Source organism: Lycorma delicatula, chromosome 3 (genome assembly GCF_047948215.1).
Source record: "Lycorma delicatula isolate Av1 chromosome 3, ASM4794821v1, whole genome shotgun sequence".
NCBI classification, from domain to species: Eukaryota; Metazoa; Arthropoda; class Insecta; order Hemiptera; family Fulgoridae; genus Lycorma; species Lycorma delicatula.
Genome location: NC_134457.1, coordinates 136,548,215 through 136,566,308, shown reverse-complemented (window position 1 = coordinate 136,566,308; position 18,094 = coordinate 136,548,215). Strand labels below are relative to the sequence as shown.

Sequence of the window (18,094 nt, the reverse complement as noted above, 5' to 3'; positions counted from 1 at the left end):
CAACACTGCTCATAATTAGTATCGCTCATTTTTGTAACAAAAACTCATTTCTTGTTAAGTCTGTTTACATCTCACGTGGCAACAATAGACTAAAAATATTAATACCTAATATAAATCAGTTGTTCATATAACCATATGTTTTATTAATAACTTTTCAGTGCTGCCACTTCGGCTGCCAAAAAACTAGTCTCGTTATTTTATTTACAGACCTCGGAAGTTTCTTAATAAATTAATTATAAAAGTCTATAATTTTTCCTGATTTTTTTTTTTTTAATAGAAGAACATGGCCTCTGTCCTTTCACTCTTAGTTTGTTCAACTGTATGTTGCTACCTAGGCTTTGTATAGGAAGTGAATAAGTATAGTATTCTAATTAGATGATCATATACAATTGTTATTTATTTTGTTAGGTACTGAACTAAAGAGTAAACACTATCTTATACAAGGGTAAGTCAATTACTATCCGCAGTGTAGTTATAAATTTTATTGCAATACAAATAGGAAACTTACACGTACATCATTTTTCAACATAGTCCCCTTGCATTTCAATGCACTTGGTCCATCGTTGCACAAGCTTCCTCATGCCCTCATAAAAAAAGGTTTTCGGTTGAGCTGCTAGCCAGGAATGCGCCGCTTCTTTCACTGTTTCGTCCAAGGTTAATCGACAGCCTTTTAATGCCTCTTTGAGTGGACCAAACAAGTGGTAGTCAGAAGGGGCAAGATCAGGACTATACGAAGGATTAGCCAGTACTTCAAAGTTGAGTTTCTGGAGCCTTTCAGCAGTGTGGACAGGGATTGTGCAACAACACAATACCTTTCGACAGCAGCCCTCGGCGTTTGCTTCAAATTGCAGGCTTCAGCTTGGCAGTAAGCATCTCACTGTAACGCACACTGTTTATTGTCGTGCCCCTTTCCTCATAATGTTCCAGTACTGGGCCTTAACCACCGTAAGCATCAGTTTTCCTGCGGATGGCTGGGTCTTTAACTTTTTTTTCAGGGCGAATTTGGATGTTTCCGTTCCATACTCTGTCGTTTACTCTCTGGCTCGTAATGATGAATCCATGTTTTGTCACCAGTGATGATTCTGTCTAAGATGTCCTGTTCGTTACCATAGCAATCCAAATGTTTTTGGCAGATGTCCTAGTGCATTTGTTTATGCAACTGTGCGATTTGTTTTGGGACCCATTTTGCACAGACTTTATGAAACCCAAGTCTGTTGTGGATGATTTTGTAGGCAGAACCGTGAATAATTTGCAGACGATGTGCCTCTTCATCAATAGTTACTCGTCTGCCTAAGAAAACCATGGCATGTGCACGCTCAATGTTTTCCTCATTTGTGGTGGTAAATGGTCATCCAGCTCCGTCGTGCGTAACACTTGTGCGACCATTTTTTAATTTTACAATCCATTCGTAGACACTCCGTTGCAGCAACTCACTGTTCCCATACTGTACCGAAAGTCTTCGATGAATTTCAGCCCCTAATACACCTTCCGACCACAAAAAACGGATCACTGAACGTTGTTCTTCTTTGGTGCAAACAGAAAGCGGAACAGCCATGGTTAACGGCAGGGCAGCGATAATGGAACTAACCTAGCAGCATCAAACCTGCACAGACATAACAACAATTAAACCACGCATGCGTCATCTACGCAACACTACAGTACTACCAACATAAACAAAATTATACCTAAATTGCGGATAATAATTGACTTACCCTCATATCTAAATTAAAAAAAAAGGTAAAAGAAAGGAGATGAAGTCTGATTCAAACCGATGTATCTTTCCCTTCTAAGATCCAAACATTTCATTAATTAAAATTTCATTTGGCTATAACTGGAACCAAGGAATTGCGGATAATAATTGACTTACCCCCATATATATATTTTACTATATATTTTTTTTCATAATACAATTTTTTTAAATTATTTTATACTCTTATTTATTTGTTTGGTACTTGTATAGGTTTTAATTATTTAATTTAAAAAATAACTATTTAAAATTTTTCTCTTTGAATAGAATTGTGTTATTTATTTAAGTAACCATTAGACACACATCTCATTTGTAAAACTTTATACAATATTTTATATAACAGCTTTCAAGTTGCTTATTTATCTTAAAATTAATGTCAAGATGGATGTTGGCTTTCCTGTAAATTAATTTTATTTAGTGCTAAAGTATTATTACCTATTCATTATTCAAGTGAATGAGTACAGTTCATATGGACTTTGTAAAAGATGTGTTAGATATGATTATGATTTGAAATGTTGAACTTATTTTTACTTTAAAGATAATTTTTTTACATTATATATTTTTTATTAATTTTTACCTGACAGTTTTAATCAGTGGTGCTAATTGCACATTATCAACATTACACAGAGCTTCAGCAACAGCAGATTCTGTTAATTGAGCATACAAAGCAGAAGCAAGTATTTGTATCAATATTGATCCAGCTAGCGGACTTATATCAGCTGGTAGATATTCAGTGAGCACATTGCAGCAAACTGTGAGGCCAGATGGTAGACAGTTTATGACACGACATAACATTTGAATGCTTAGCTGCACAGCTTGTTCCGTCGTTGCACCTTCCTGTTTTTTTTTTTTCACAGTAATACAAAACATTTATTAGTACAGTTCCAGTTCCACAATATCTTAAAGAAATGTATGGATAGAATAATACTTACTGATATATTTTAGTAATTTAACAATAAAAAATGCATTATTTTATCTTTTTATTTTCATTGTACAAGTTAAGTAATCTTTCAATTACGGGTATTTGAACCTTTTAACTTTTTCAGTTCAAAATTTGTTTTCCTACATGATTTTAAATTTTGAGTATGATTATTAAAAGATTAACAATAATAATATAATGAAATTAAGCTTATTAAATGTCTTGTAAGGTATTGCAGTATTTTTATTGTTTCAGAAAGAATTTTTTTTGTGCAAGTGCGTATAGTAGTTTACCTGCCCAAAAGCTGAATTGAATCTGTCAGCAATACCATAAATTGTTTTATAGAAGTATGTTTCATTTGTAATATGTATAAGCCAGAGTTATCTTTTTTTAACCTCTAGAAGATGTAAATCTAGTCAAGATATAGTATATCTGGGTTAAGACACACATTAAGAGGTAATAACCTCTTTTCAGGAGCATAGCTAATTTTATTAATTTTGCCTCAGGAAAAGCATTTTTTAACAAAACAAGCTTATACCAATATAAAAAAATGATTCATTATGTTTTCTGCTTATTTTACAACAAAGATTCCATAACATATATTTCATTTCTCAAAAAAAAAAGTTCATTTATTAACTAATCATTTATACATTAATCTATTTACTTATGTTACCAGTTATTTATGTATCTTTTGGAATGTATTTTGTATCCTTTGTATAAATCTTTTAAGAATAATCTGTTTAACAGTATTATTAAATAATGACAAAATATTGATTTCAAGACCAACGTATTTCGTCCTATTGAATGAGATCATCACGTAATGATAAAATATTATTCAATGAGTTCATTATTTGATGTTTAAAAATGTCTATTCTCTTTGAAGACATTTCCATTTGCTATTATTAGTCTTAATAATTCCAGGAAATATTAACTGCATTTTATCATGTTTAGTTTCTACTGTTCACTACTGTATTAGCCTTCGGAAGAGGTTGTTAGCAGTACCCCGCCACAAAATCATTTTCTATATAGTAATTGAATGACAGCAACTATAATTTCTAAGCTTACGCACGTTATTTCTTGCTTTATTTTTAAAGCATTTTTTTATCCATAATATATTTCAAGATTTTATAAATGAAGTATTGATGAAAAATTTTCAAATTAAATTTAACATAAACGTTTTTGCTTACGTATGCACAATTATTTACTTCTCATTTATTTTTAATGATAGTTTACATTGTATCAGTAATAAATTTTTATTGAAAAATATACTTTCTCACCCACTGGAAGATGAGTTTCCTTTCTGGAAGAAAATATTTGTTGTCCATAAGAAATAATGTTCATACTCCTTAAAGATGTGAAGTATATCTCTTCAGTAAATAGCGTTCCTCATCAGTATATCTCTTTAGTATCTTAATAGCACTAAATAGTTTGACCTTGATTTGTTCTTAATATTAGCTTACAAGAGCATTTTGCTACTGTCATATAGATGACCATTATATATATATATATGTCCAGTGAAAGTAATTTCACTCATTTGATACTTTCAGTATTGTGAACATAAGTGCCTAGATTAAGAATAAGTAAATAACTACACAAGATGACTGTTCATGTTATAAATGAACTGTAATTTTTTTGCTTTTGCAAATTTTTTACAGTTTTATTAATAAACATACAGTTTTATTAAACATTTCTCTCTTCATTAAAAAATTTAATTCATGAAATGAATGGTGTAATAGTTATTGTATATCTTTATACTCAAATAACTTGTAATATTAATTAAATTTTTAAAATTTTAACTGCCTACATTTACTTTAAAATTTAAAACAGAACAAGTTTTTAAGTATACATATCATATTTACATCAAATGATTTAACAAACATAACTTAAAAATTCTGCATTTTCTATTAGTAAATGAAGTACAGTGACACATCCTGATTTATTAATATATCTGTGTTTATATCTTTACAAAAGTTGCGGAATCAGGTAAACATAATATCCTATGTTTTTTCCTATGTATTATTAATTAACCTCTTTATGTTGTAAATACAGACGTATATCAGTAGTGATAGATGCTCATTAAATATAAACCTTCATTTATTTACTCACTTCTAGTGCCTTCTGTACTACTGAAACTGCTGGTGCTAGAGGCTCTTTAAGTGGATCAATTAGTGCTTCTAGCCATGATGGCCGTTTCTGGTTCCATATCTAACAAAACAATAAAAAATTAATAGATTTTCATATTGTTTTCTTTCAGAGGTATAATTATTGTAATTTTTAGAAGTATAATTAACTACACTTGCTATTAAAGATTCTCATTCACAATAACTTTCAATCTTTCTCTGTTTAATATTAAACGACCACAAGTGATATAATGAATAATAAATCTTTTTGTCTGAAATTATTCTTTCCGGTGCACACACATACATTTATTTTTGTAAGTTGGTACATGAATGTCTACAAAAATTATTAGACTCGATCAAAAATTGCTGCATAACAGACTATAAAATAATAAAAATCAGTTACAATGCACTATTATAATGTTTGGAATTATTTGTAACTTTGAAAAACTTTATAAAAGTGTAATGTTAAATTTGTTACAAAACACTGATTGTAAAGTGATTACTCTTGTATAATTTTCATAAGTGTTCTTATTATTTTCCAATTGTAATGTGGGGAAGAAAAAACCCAAGAGTAAAAAAATCTTAAAATGATGTTTCCTACTAAAACTAGCAACAAAAGATTTGAATGTTTTTATTTAGAAAACTAGGGTTTTCTCCCATATTTGAAAAATTGAAGTGGATTGAAAAATAATGATTCTATACTTTTAATTCTTAGGAAAATTGTATTATGGGGATTCTATTGATAAAATAATATTAACTACATAATATAATAGTATTAAGAGATTATTTATGGTCAAAAAATATTTGCTGTGTTATTATCCTTGGTGATCAGGAGTGATATTAAATAAAAATTAAAAACTTTTACAAGAAAATTGAACCAAATTTTAAAATAAAACCTTTTTAATAACTGGACTTTGAAACTTTTCGGTCATCTTTACAACCATCTTTAATGAGTTATGCTGTTGATTTGCACTGGCATCAGCTGATTTTACTGTTTCTTTTTATTAAGATGTGAGGAAAAAATGTGTTGGATTTGGATTGTGTGTGTGTATATTTAGTATATTATTGTTACATGTTCAGATATTACAATGTTCAAGAGTGTTAAGATGTGATCCTAATTTGTGTTTATGTAGAATGTTAATGTTGTTTATTTGTGCATAGCTTTTAAATGCCAATTTTCCTTTTGTTTGAAACAGTGTTGTGTTTTACAAATGTAGAACTTTGTTCATCAGAACTGTTTAATTTATATATTTCATATGCATTGTGTTTATTTGTTGGTTATTGTGTTCTGTGTAATGATTATTTGTTTTGAAGAGTACATTTTATCCAGTTCAGTTATTTAAAGAATCCAAGAAAAATAAGAATACTCAAATAACAATAATAATGTAATAAAACCCCACATTAATTTCAAAAAAATTGTTCATGACTTCTTTCATAGCGATAGCACCTTCATCACATGAATATCTTAAAAATTATAAAAATTTAAAATGTATCAATCTGTTTTTTCCAGTTGTTTAATCAAACTAATTATCTACTGGTATTGTATGAGGGTGGTTTGATAGGTCTGTCAATTCGCAAAAGGCGGCACTCCAATCTCTACTTTCTCTTCATTGTTTATGTCTTATCTTATGTAGGCTTACAAAGTTTCCAGTTATTCTGATAATTTTATAATTAGTTGATATTTGACAACTCATGAAAGCTGATGTGTCAAGAAAACATGGAAAACACGGAAAAAACAATTTTCACGTATTCATAAAACAATATTATTTGCAAGGAAAACCAATAAAGGAAACGGAAAAAAAGCTTCAAAGTATTAAGGAGAGCCTGCTCCTTCACATGGAATAGCTCAAAAGGGTTTACTGAATTTTGCTATGGTTGTGAGTACTCACAACTTCAGTAATACTGAGCTTCAAAAGAGATAACTACTCAAGAAATGATTGATAAAATCCATGATATTGTACTGGAAGATCGCCGAATAAAGCTACGTGAGATTATAAACATTTCAACTGAAAGTGTATGGCGAATTTTACATGAGTGGTTGGGTATGCAGAAGCTATCGGCAAGATGGGTGCTGCTATTGTTGACATATGATCAAAAGCGGTGGTGCATGACAACTTCAAAGCAATGTTAGACCATTTACCAGCACAATCCAAGTACGTTTTTGCGGCATTATGTTACCATTGATGAAATGTCGATTCATTATTATACTCGGAAACAAAACAGCAGTCAAAAATATGGACTAGGTTAAACAAACCTGCACTGAAAACGGCAGAGATGGTTCCATTGGCTGGTTAGGTCATGGCCACAGTTTTTTGTTTAATATTGGTTGATTACTTATAGAAGGAAAAAACGATCACAGGAGAGTATCATATCTCATTATTACAGAGATTCAATGTGGCACTGAAGAAAAACTGGCCTTATTAGCAAGAAAAAGTGCTGTTTCACAACAATGCGCCAGCTCACTCATCTGCAATTGCACTTGCTACATTAGCTAAATTGCTTATGAATCACATCCTCATCCACCCTATTCTCCAGATTTAGCCCCTTCTGACTTATTTTTGTTTCCAAACCTAAAGAAGTGGCTTTGTGGAAAAAATCTTCATTAAATGAGCAAGTTATTACTGAAACATATGAGTATTTTGTAGAGTTCAACAAATCATACTTTTTGGAAGGCATAAAAAAGTTAAAAAATCGCTGCAATAAGTGTATCGAACTAAAAGGAGATTATGTTGAAAAATAAATTGAAATTTTGTAAAAAATGTTTCTTTATTTTAAAGTCAGTAATTTGTCAAACCATATCTTGATATATTGGAATTTTTGTTTATTTAAATGTTATAATATGATTTATTTTGTTATTAAAATTCATTGTATTGAAATGTTTTCTTGTTATGAAGTATTACTTATGCGTGGGTGTGTATACATATACAGATTATTGAAATATATATCAGACAATATATCTTATTGCTTCTCCAGCAAGATAAGGTAAGAAAAATTGTTTGATTCTGTACTGTTGGTGGAAAGAGCTAAGTTTTACTTATGTCTTTGATATAGTTAGTACAGAGAAAGGTAGGGACAAATACAATAAAAGGAGAATTAATTTTACTAAATTAATGTATATATAATATTATGTATATATATATATATATATATATATATATATATATATATATATATATAACACTCACCTTATCTTTTCATCATGTCTACAATAGTACTTTTGTTGCAACCCACATCATCAGTTATAATTCTTCTTTATAAAATGTTTATTACCAGATTACATATTAAACTCAAAATAATAATTAAATTATAATGTAATATATAAGATTTAAAAGTATAAAAATTTTCAAATTTATAATTAAAAAAAAAAGAAAGAAATATAAAAAAATGTTAAAATTAATACTAATTAAAATTATTGAAATTAGAAGTTACATTTATAAAAATATGACGTCAGTTATGATAAAATAAGATAAAAACAAAATATACTACTTGTTTGGCCAGCTAATACTACATTACTGTATGAATAATTAAAATTTATGTATTACTATTATCTTTATCTGAAAGTGTGCTGCCACAGATAAAGATAATGATAATTATATATATATGAAATATACACATGAAAATACACATTCATTTATTCACAAACACTCATAATCACTAATCTCTAAGAAGTATCAAGATACTTCTTATCTTGAAGTATCTCCATTCTTTTCCCTTTAAAAAAATATGTAAACAAATAATAATAAAAATGTACTTTTATATTACTATATTAAGAAGTTAAATGTGGTTGATAGTGAAATTGGTTTTAAGTGAAATTTTGTGTATTAGTATTGGCCAGCATTAAAAATTTCAAAAGAGCAATGTATAATAAATAATCAAAGAATGCAAGTTGTATGTAACAGCAATGCTGGCTAATTTTTCTTCACCTTCAAGAATCTGTTTCATACAGCTATGTCAGTCATTCTATGAACTCAAGTTTTTTTTGGCAACTGAGTAATTTTTTTTTCATTATGAAAATTTGTTTTTTTTTTATTATTTATGGACATATCATTATTATAATATTTAAAATAAAAGAAAAGTATACAGAGTGTTCATTTGAAGTGTACCACCATTTGGATCTCTGAAACTGTAGAAGTTAAAAATCTTTAAACAGGGAACTTCTCTTATATTTTGCTTAAGCATTGAAGTATAGTAAAAGGTTTTTAATATCCACTTCGATTTTTGCAGTTTGGTGGCCAACTTAAGCTTTTTAAATATTAACACATACATTTTTTCCAGTTTTCAATAGAAAACATCATTTTAAGGCTTTTTTATTCTTGGGTATTTTTGTCCAAAAGGATTTACAGGCTCTCAAAGGTGAAAACCAGAATGTTGGCTAACAAAAGTTTTTCCAATGAAATCTATATTTTTTGTATAATTTTCTAACAGGAATAGATCATTTTATGATTTTTGTAAGTGTTTGATATTTTTTCCAAAATGCAACCATTCAGAAGTTACGTCTAATACCCTGTTGGACCTGTGTTCATACATGCTGAACTTAAGTCCACATTGTTGTAAATTTCATTTGTTATTGTTATAATGGAATTGTAAGTGGTATAAAACTGAAAAGAAAAAGTTTATATTTTATAAAATTTTTCTAAAATAATCAACCATTAAACAGTACAGTTTTGGAAAAATTCTCAACAATAAAAATGTCTTAGAATGATGTTTTTACTGAAACTGGCAAAAAAAAGATTGATGAGTTGCTATTTAGAAAACTAGAGCTTGTTCCCATATTTGAAAAATAGAAGTAAACTGAAAAATAACAATTCTGTATACTTTTAATTTTTAGGGAAAAGTAAGTGAAGTTCTGCATTTAAAGGTTTGTAACTCTTGTACTTTCAAAGAAACTGAATGCAGCTCACTTAAAATGAACTATATATTATTTCATATTTTTAAATTTCAAACAAAACAAAGAAAAATATAATAAATTTCATAATTTTACGTAATATTACTTACAGTTTTAAGATTGTTTTAACATTTTTTATTGCAATGTATTTGCTCATTTTATTGCATAATATATTGTTTATTAGTGCTGATGTACAGAAATAAGACTTTTCAAAAACTTAACTGAAACATTTCTATGAAAAAACTATCAACTATATTAAACATGTTTAATCAAATAATAATTTGTAAAACTATAAATTTATTACACATTTTAATAGAGGTTAAGATTTTTTTGCAGAATTATACAATCTCTCTCTTTATACCTGTTTTTTATCAAGACTAGTCCCCCAATGTTGTCGTGTTCGTTCAAGCATATGTCCTAAAGTATGAGTTACATCACTTGTTGTTCCTATGGTCATTACAATATATAAGAGCGCATGTTCAACTGATATGTTTGGCAGAATACAATCACCACTGCACATAAATCCTGTGTAAATTTTAAAACACAATTCAGTAATACTCTAGAGTGACTGTAGTGTATACTGTTTTTACTACAATATTATTTGCTTATTACTTCATTTAAGGACATTGTTATGTTTTGTCTTTATATAATAAGAATATGAATATTCTTATAATACAGTTTCTAGCACCAAATGAAATGCTCGGCCTGGGTAACCAATAAACATGTGATGAAAACAATTCTGTATTTATTATTTGGTGTCACATTATCTTGTTTTTTCCCCTAGGCAAACATTTCAGAGAAATTGTAATTAATTAAACATCAACGTAAAAAATACACTTATAATATCTGCTTTCACAACCAAATTATATATATATATATATATACATACATTTAATTCATTTAGATTTAGGGCCAAATGTGCTAATGATATGCATGTTGAGCACTATTTAACTCTTTATGAATCGTCAGATTAGAAATACCCATAAGCACTTTCTACTCCTGTAAAGTTAAATTCCATGTCTGACTTTGAGATCTATTTTCCACATTTCTAAGTTGACCCATCCCCTTAGTGAACGTAAATTCATCTTTCCAAGTTCGTAATTAAATTAAAATTTAATCATATTTTCCACTGGATTTGAATCTAGATCTTTCAGAATCACAGATCATCAATTATTGGTGTGCAAAAATGAAAACAATATGGATTAGATTTACAAGAATATTTTAAAAATAATATAATTTCTGGGATGAAACATTACATTGGTTAAAGTACATTTGATAAGATTCCATTGGTGAAATCAATGGAATCCTTCCATTGATTTATCTATCCTTCATTTTTTCAAACATTGCAATTTATTCTACCTACAATAAAGGAACATTGCTTAGATGAAGTAAATAAAATGATAAAAAAGTGTAAAGCATATGATGAGGTGGAATATATGTGATCAGTTCATTAAAAATAAAGTAACCACCGCCAGTGAAATAGTATATAAATTTATGAACTAATGCTGAAAACTTCTCGGGGAGATTATAACTAACAATTAAACAATATGTTAAAGAAAATTTTGGGGCAGATTTTAGAAAAATTACCTACCATAGGTAGGTAAAATAAATTTTAGATAAAATCCTCACTACTATATTAATAAGAAAAGTAAAAGTTAGAAATCAAATAACTAAATATATGTTGATTTCTACAAAAAAAAATATGATTTTGTACACCATGCAAATATAAAGAAGTGTTCTAGAATGAATTTTTTGCCAAAATTTGATTTGGTTATTAGGTGAACTCTAGAAGTTTATTTAATGCAGTCTACTCAACTGCATAACCCCATAAAATGCTAGTAAATCCATAGATGGATTTATAAAACAAAATAGGAAGAAACATAAAAACTGTTTTGATTTGCTAATGAGGTGTTAGGCAATGAAAGAGGGCTAAAAAATTTTATGGAAGTACTTTTGAAAGAATTAGAAAAACACTCTGTAAGCGGTTTTCAATTTATAGCAGGAAAATTAAAGTTTATGGTAATACAAAAAGATGACAAAATGCAGTAAGCTAGTGACTTTCATCATCAGTAGGCAGTATTAAACAATATATTGAGCATAACTAATGATAAAAATAACATGAATAAAGAAATTACAATCTGAAATGTTTGTAAACCTTCAACAGAATGTTATAAACTAGAATATTTTCAAGAATAGTCATCAGTTTGTTTAAGTTTGCAGCTAGCTCAGTGCCTTATACAGAACAGAGAAAACATATTAATGTTTGAGATTAAAATTTTAAGAAAGTTGTCTGGACAGTAACCAACAGATAATAAGAAAAATACTAGAATTCTGTATGATGTCACAAATATTATTGTAGAATTTAAGAGCAAGAGACTGCACTAGTTTGAATAGATATTAAGAACAGATAGTTTCACAACAAAGTAACTGTATTATGTATTAGAATTTAAGGTAAACATGAAGAGAATAACGTTTTGGCAGATTTATAGAAAATGGGAGAGAGAACATAAAAAGATGCTTGGTTCCTGCTGATGAGCTAAGAAAAGAGATGGGGCCAGTTAGAAGGGTAATGAATTTACTGTGGTCTAGATTGTAACAACATTGATATCATGTTGAATGCTTGATTGCTTAATTTTTATTTTCATACTTTTAATAAATTTTCATCTTTGTAATTATAAGAATTATATTTGTAAAAGGTAAGATACTCCTATTTTATGTAAATATATCATTTACCAGTACATTTCTTATCATTCTGAGAGCTTTTCTCAGTGTTACTTGAGGATTTTAAAGTATTATCAATGAGGTGCAGCATAATTTTTGAAGGCACCCAGCAGTTTCGCATCATCAGCACCTGTAATAAATTAAATTTTATTTTACTAAAATTAAGCACTGTCTTTAAAAGTATAATTGCAAATTAATATAGAATGTAGTGTCACATTATATCAAATAGTTTAGCAAGGTGGAAGATTTGATCCTTGCAAAGATTAATGTTTTTACATCATATATGTAAAACAGAAAATTATAAATGTAATTTAGCAATGTTATAGTGAATAAATTATTTTTATTTATTATGTCTTTTGACAACTGTTAAAGTTTTAAACTAAAAAACAAACCAAAATCAGTTTGATTTAAAGGATTCTTAAATTAGATATATTGTATCTTAAATGTTATTATTTAATTAATTCCTTTTTATAAAATTATATTCTAAAAATAAAGACTAGCCCAATGATTTCATGGAAAGACCAATCCTGATGACTTTTTTTAGGATTTCAGTCTTAGTGGTTGCACGAGGCCCGGTGATGTTTGCACATTTTCAGCACAAAGCATCAATCTTAAAGTGCTTGCATACAAGATGTCTCACAAAAAAAAGAAAGCTTATGAACCAATTAACTTTTCTCAAATCTGTGCTCAATCAGTATGCTTTTGTTAAATTTAGAATGATTTAAATTTTTCGGCTTAATAAAATTGTTAAAACTTTGAAAATTACGGTTAATTTTAGTTCAATAAATATAGTTAATTTGGTGATAATGTGCAGTTAAAAGATTCTTTGAAAAAATAAAAAATGTTTAAATAAAATAATTTTTATGTAAAAAATATTAATAATAAATGCTAGATCAGTTATAAAATGATATTCTGGAAGCACATTTCCAGTTACGTAGAAAGTGAGTTACCATTTTTATTGACTGAATAAAGCAAACTTTTAAAAGCTTTAAACTTTTAAAAGCTTTAACTTTTTAAAGCAAACTGAATAACTTTACCTTTGAGCACTCCATCTGTTTGTAACGTAGTTATGAAATTTATTCTTTGCTGTTAGGCAGATCAATATATTTGTAATGATTTTTCATGCAATTTTCTGTTTCAAAATAGCAGCTGCTACCTTTCTTAGACGAGGGAGAATGAAAGTTTCCATTATCAAGCCACAATTGCCAATGACTGAATTTCTTATGAATCTATATAACCTTCTCCTAATGTTACACACAATTTCCAGTTTGTCTCTCAGGCTACACATTAGATACTTCACTCCACACATTTAAACCCATTTTTAAGCCTAAAACTTATCTCTGACACAATCTCCTCTTCTGTGAAACGTAATATTTTTTTTGTTATATTACTAAATATTTAATCTTATGCAATGAACTTATTTTTTATAATTTTCCTCTTAAACATCTTATTTACAAAAAAAATATCCATCTTGTTTCTATAATTTAGTGTTAATTTTCCTTTTTTTTAGCCATTTATAATCTTTTATCTCTATTATTGCTACTATTAAAAGTTTTGTAGATTTCTTTTCAAATGTGTTTGAAGATATAAATTTTCTGCATTATTCTATGTTTATCCTAACATAACAGAAACATATACATTGACATACTCTCTCTCTCACTCTCTCTCTCTCTCTCTCTCTCTCTCTGTCTCTCTCTCTCTCTCTCTCTCTCTCTCTCTACATATACATATATGTATGTATATATATATATATATATATATATATATATATATATATATATGTTAGATTATTTTTAAGTAATTTGTTTACTTGTGCTTGAACCTTTCTATAAACATTCTAAATACATTTAAGAATATATGCTATAACAACACAATGTTAAATGAAAATATCTTTCTTTTTCCTGTTTAGCTTCTAGTAATTACTGTTCAGATAATACTCCAGAGGATGATATGTATGAGTGTAAATGAAGTGTAGTCTTGCACAGTCTCAGTTCAACCATTCCTGAGATGTGTGGTTAATTGAATCCAACCACCAAAGAACACTGGTATCCACAACCTAGTATTCAAACCCGTGTAAAAATAACTGACTTTACTAGGACTTGAACGCTGGAACCAAATCAGCTGATTCAGGAAGATGCGTTCACCGCTAGACCAACCTGGCGGATTAAATGAAAGTATCTATCTGTTAATTATTTGCATTAACATTTACTTATTAGATTATTCTTCAATTTATAGTGTTTTTATCTGCTGACAATTCATTGAACATTATGACAGTCTGCTATGAAAAATGTACCAATATGTAGCTACTGATTTTTAATTACAAATCAAACTGTGCTTTTTTTTTTACTCATTTTAATATAAACTTTTTTTTAAACAGTTATAATGTTTTCAATTACTTTTGCAGGGCTTCTTCAACCAGTTGCTGAAGATAGCTATAAAGGTGACTGAAAATGATGTGACCTAACTTTAAAAACTGTAATGTTAAAGTAAGTTTGAATTTGTCATTAAAAATTAACAGCTTTTTATGATTGTTGTTAAATAAATCAATGAACTCATCAAGATTTTTTAATGAAGGACCAATTTACTTCTTTAGACGACAGGTTATGCTTTATTTCAATTCAAGATAATGTGAAAAAATATAATTTACCTTACCAAAACATTAAAAAATAATTTCTAGAGATCATATCAATTATGTGATATTATCTATAAATAATTATTGAAGTATAATAATTATAAAATGGTAAGAAATTCTTTATAATCTTAATTTTTCATTTACAATAAATTTCATACATATAATAACAGGAAATACAAACCTTCAATAAAAGTGGCCATGAAGGTTGTGGCTGTGCTAGTAGAACACTAAGCTCAAGAGATACTGCATCAGTAACCGGTAGAGCCCTGACTGTAGGAATTGCAAGAGCTAATGGTTCTACAGAACTTAGAACAATCCATGGTGATACTGATGGTACGGGAAGTTTATTTAAGCAACCAACACCTGATAATCCTTTGTGGAACACCTGAACATTTGTTGAACAAATAAATTAGGCTATTTGTTTTAAAAAAGAATATATGTAAATCATTATTTCTAATCAGAGGTATACTGTGTTACTTTGTGAAATGCAAGCAAAAGCTTCCAATACAAATAAATACTGTCTCAATATTTGTTTTCCAGTACAAAGTAAATCCTGCCTTGGTTTAAAACAGCTTAGAATGTTTGAAACAAAAAAGTAAAGTTTTTACTCATACTTAAGTTCAATTTCCAGTTATTCCAAAAATTTTATAACTTTTCAAATAAAATTTGTATTTATGCAAATTCCATTAAAAAACAAACAGATATATTAATTAAAAAAACAGTTGTATTAAAAACTTTCTCACCTTCTAAATAGATTGTCCACCTACAACATTACTTATTTGAAAACCTTCAAAAGATCTCCAGAAGCAGTTTTCTGTGTACATTTAGAATGCGATTAATTTAAAAAAAACTCAAAATTTGAACATATTATTAAGAGATGTTTACTATTTGTCTAGATTGGCACTAGAAGGAAATTAACTGTAAATTTTCATTATCTTTTAGTATAGTCAGAACAATTACACAGTAGAACAAAAAAAAAAAAAAAAATTTCTCCTATGAATGAGAAGAAAACAGTTGTTTAGAGTAAATCGCGAAGAGAAAAACCCAGTTTGAAAAAAGATTTTATCGGATCGCGTTAATTTGTTATTAACGATTAAAGTTAAAAATTGTTTTACTGTCAACCATATGATTTTTTGATATGTGTGTATTGGAAATTATATACAGAATATGAATTTCTGAAAATTATATCAAAAAAAAAGAAAACAAGAAGAATATTGATGTCTGAAAAATAAATCGAGAAAAGGTGAAATTGGGAAATACCTTCAAACAAATGTTAACAATAAGCTATAAGGGTAATAAACAGTGGGTTGCCGTAGCATTGTTGTTACCTTTTATTGTAGAGATTACGAAGGCCCAACAATGCTACGGCAAACCGCTGTTTATTACCCTTATAGCTTATTGTTAACACTTGTTTGAAGGTATTTCCCAATTTCACCTTTTCTCGATTTATTTATTTATTTTTCAGACATCAATATTCTTCTTGTTTTCTTTTTTTTGATATAATTTTCAGAAATTCATATTCTGTATAAAATTTCCAATACACACATGTCAAAAAATCATATGGTTGACAGTCAAAAAATTTTTAACTTCAATCGTTAATAACAAATTAACGCGATCCGATAAAATCTTTTTTCAAACGGGGTTTTTCTCTTCGCGATTTACTCTATACAACCGTTCTCATCTCAGTTTTAGGAGAAAATCTATGTATCACTGTGTTATTAATGTAAATACTTGTACAACTTCTTTTTGTACAAATACGTATTCCTGTAAGGCAATTTTGTGTAATGTTTTATTGAGGATCAGTTTGTTTGTTAATAGAGGATTCAAATGAGTATTAAAACTTTCCATAGGAATCATTCAAATTTTGCTTACTTAAAGTTTTGTACTACGTAAATTGAACATTTAGATCAAATAAACAACATAATTGTAGTTGTGATGTATGTAACCTATTCATAAATATAAAAATTAAATACGTTTATGATAGAAAATGCTGCAGGTATAAATTAAAGATGTATTTGTAAATAGATCACCATCATTTTCAAACACTCTAACAGAATCACTTACCTTTTTATTCATTCTTACTTCTACACGTATGTCTGGTTGTGATAGTTCTTATTTCCTTTACAGTTTCTACTTTGTGAATCGATTTTAGGAAATATCTTTATAATTCCATTCTCCTACTTCCTTCTTAAGTGACTATATATTTGTTGTATTTTTGGGGATAAATGTGTATCCAGTCTATTCAATGCAGAATCACTGTGGATTACTTAGTAGGCTCTTGATGAAACAAATTTGATAAAAACAACATTAAATTAATTAAAACAATGTAGATAGAATATACTAATGTTACTGATACTCCATTAAGAAGTTGACAGTTAATTGAGGAAAAGACCATTAACTTGAAAGTTAGTTATTTAATATTACATAATTGAAAATGAATACTTTAAATACCTTATAAAGTGTAGAAAGTGGAGCACCACGAAGAAGAAGACATGTGAGCAGTAAATGGCATTTTGCATGTACATCTCTTACAACATGTGACTGTGATAGACAACCTGTCAGTTCATCAGCTGAACTACATATTGCTGGTAATAATTCTCTAACACAGAACAGTAAGTTGCAGACATCTGTAACTAACTGAGTTGATCTTGCGAAACTTGCTTTTGCCTAAAAAAAATTTAGAAAAGTTAATAAAATAGAATTATTGTGTACTTGTGAAACAGTATATTATATTAGTTTAGGTTATAAAATGATTGAACTTAAATTATTTTATAATCACGCTATTGAAGATATCTTGAGATAGCTCTTCATTTTGTATATGTTGAAAGTACTCCATATTGTATTTCCACACTCAAACCTCAAGCTTATGTAATAAGTAATCATCTAACAGAAAAAGATCGTTTTCCATCAGGAATTGGACTCGCACGTTGATTAGAAAATTGTGAACGTACTGTAGACAAAACCAAGTGGTAAAACATTGAAGCATTAATGACTTCTAGTGATGTTAAAGTTCCATAAATGAGTTGATGCCATTTTTGTGAGTCACTTGTAGGCATAAGGTCTAATTGAG

The 18,094-nt window shown here is 28.4% G+C and overlaps 1 protein-coding gene across 1 annotated transcript in view; it reads right to left on the bottom strand.

Moving 5' to 3' along the window:
• LOC142321215 (uncharacterized) overlaps nucleotides 1-18,094 on the bottom strand; it is a 44,638-nt gene that overhangs the window by 12,400 nt on the left and 14,144 nt on the right. The window contains exons 6-11 of the mRNA XM_075359210.1: nucleotides 17,476-17,691; nucleotides 15,206-15,409; nucleotides 12,405-12,522; nucleotides 10,033-10,196; nucleotides 4,773-4,871; nucleotides 2,325-2,584 (exon numbers count right to left, since the gene is read on the bottom strand). Coding sequence (XP_075215325.1) covers nucleotides 2,325-2,584; nucleotides 4,773-4,871; nucleotides 10,033-10,196; nucleotides 12,405-12,522; nucleotides 15,206-15,409; nucleotides 17,476-17,691 — 1,061 coding nt within the window. The remainder of the gene's footprint in view (nucleotides 1-2,324; nucleotides 2,585-4,772; nucleotides 4,872-10,032; nucleotides 10,197-12,404; nucleotides 12,523-15,205; nucleotides 15,410-17,475; nucleotides 17,692-18,094) is intronic.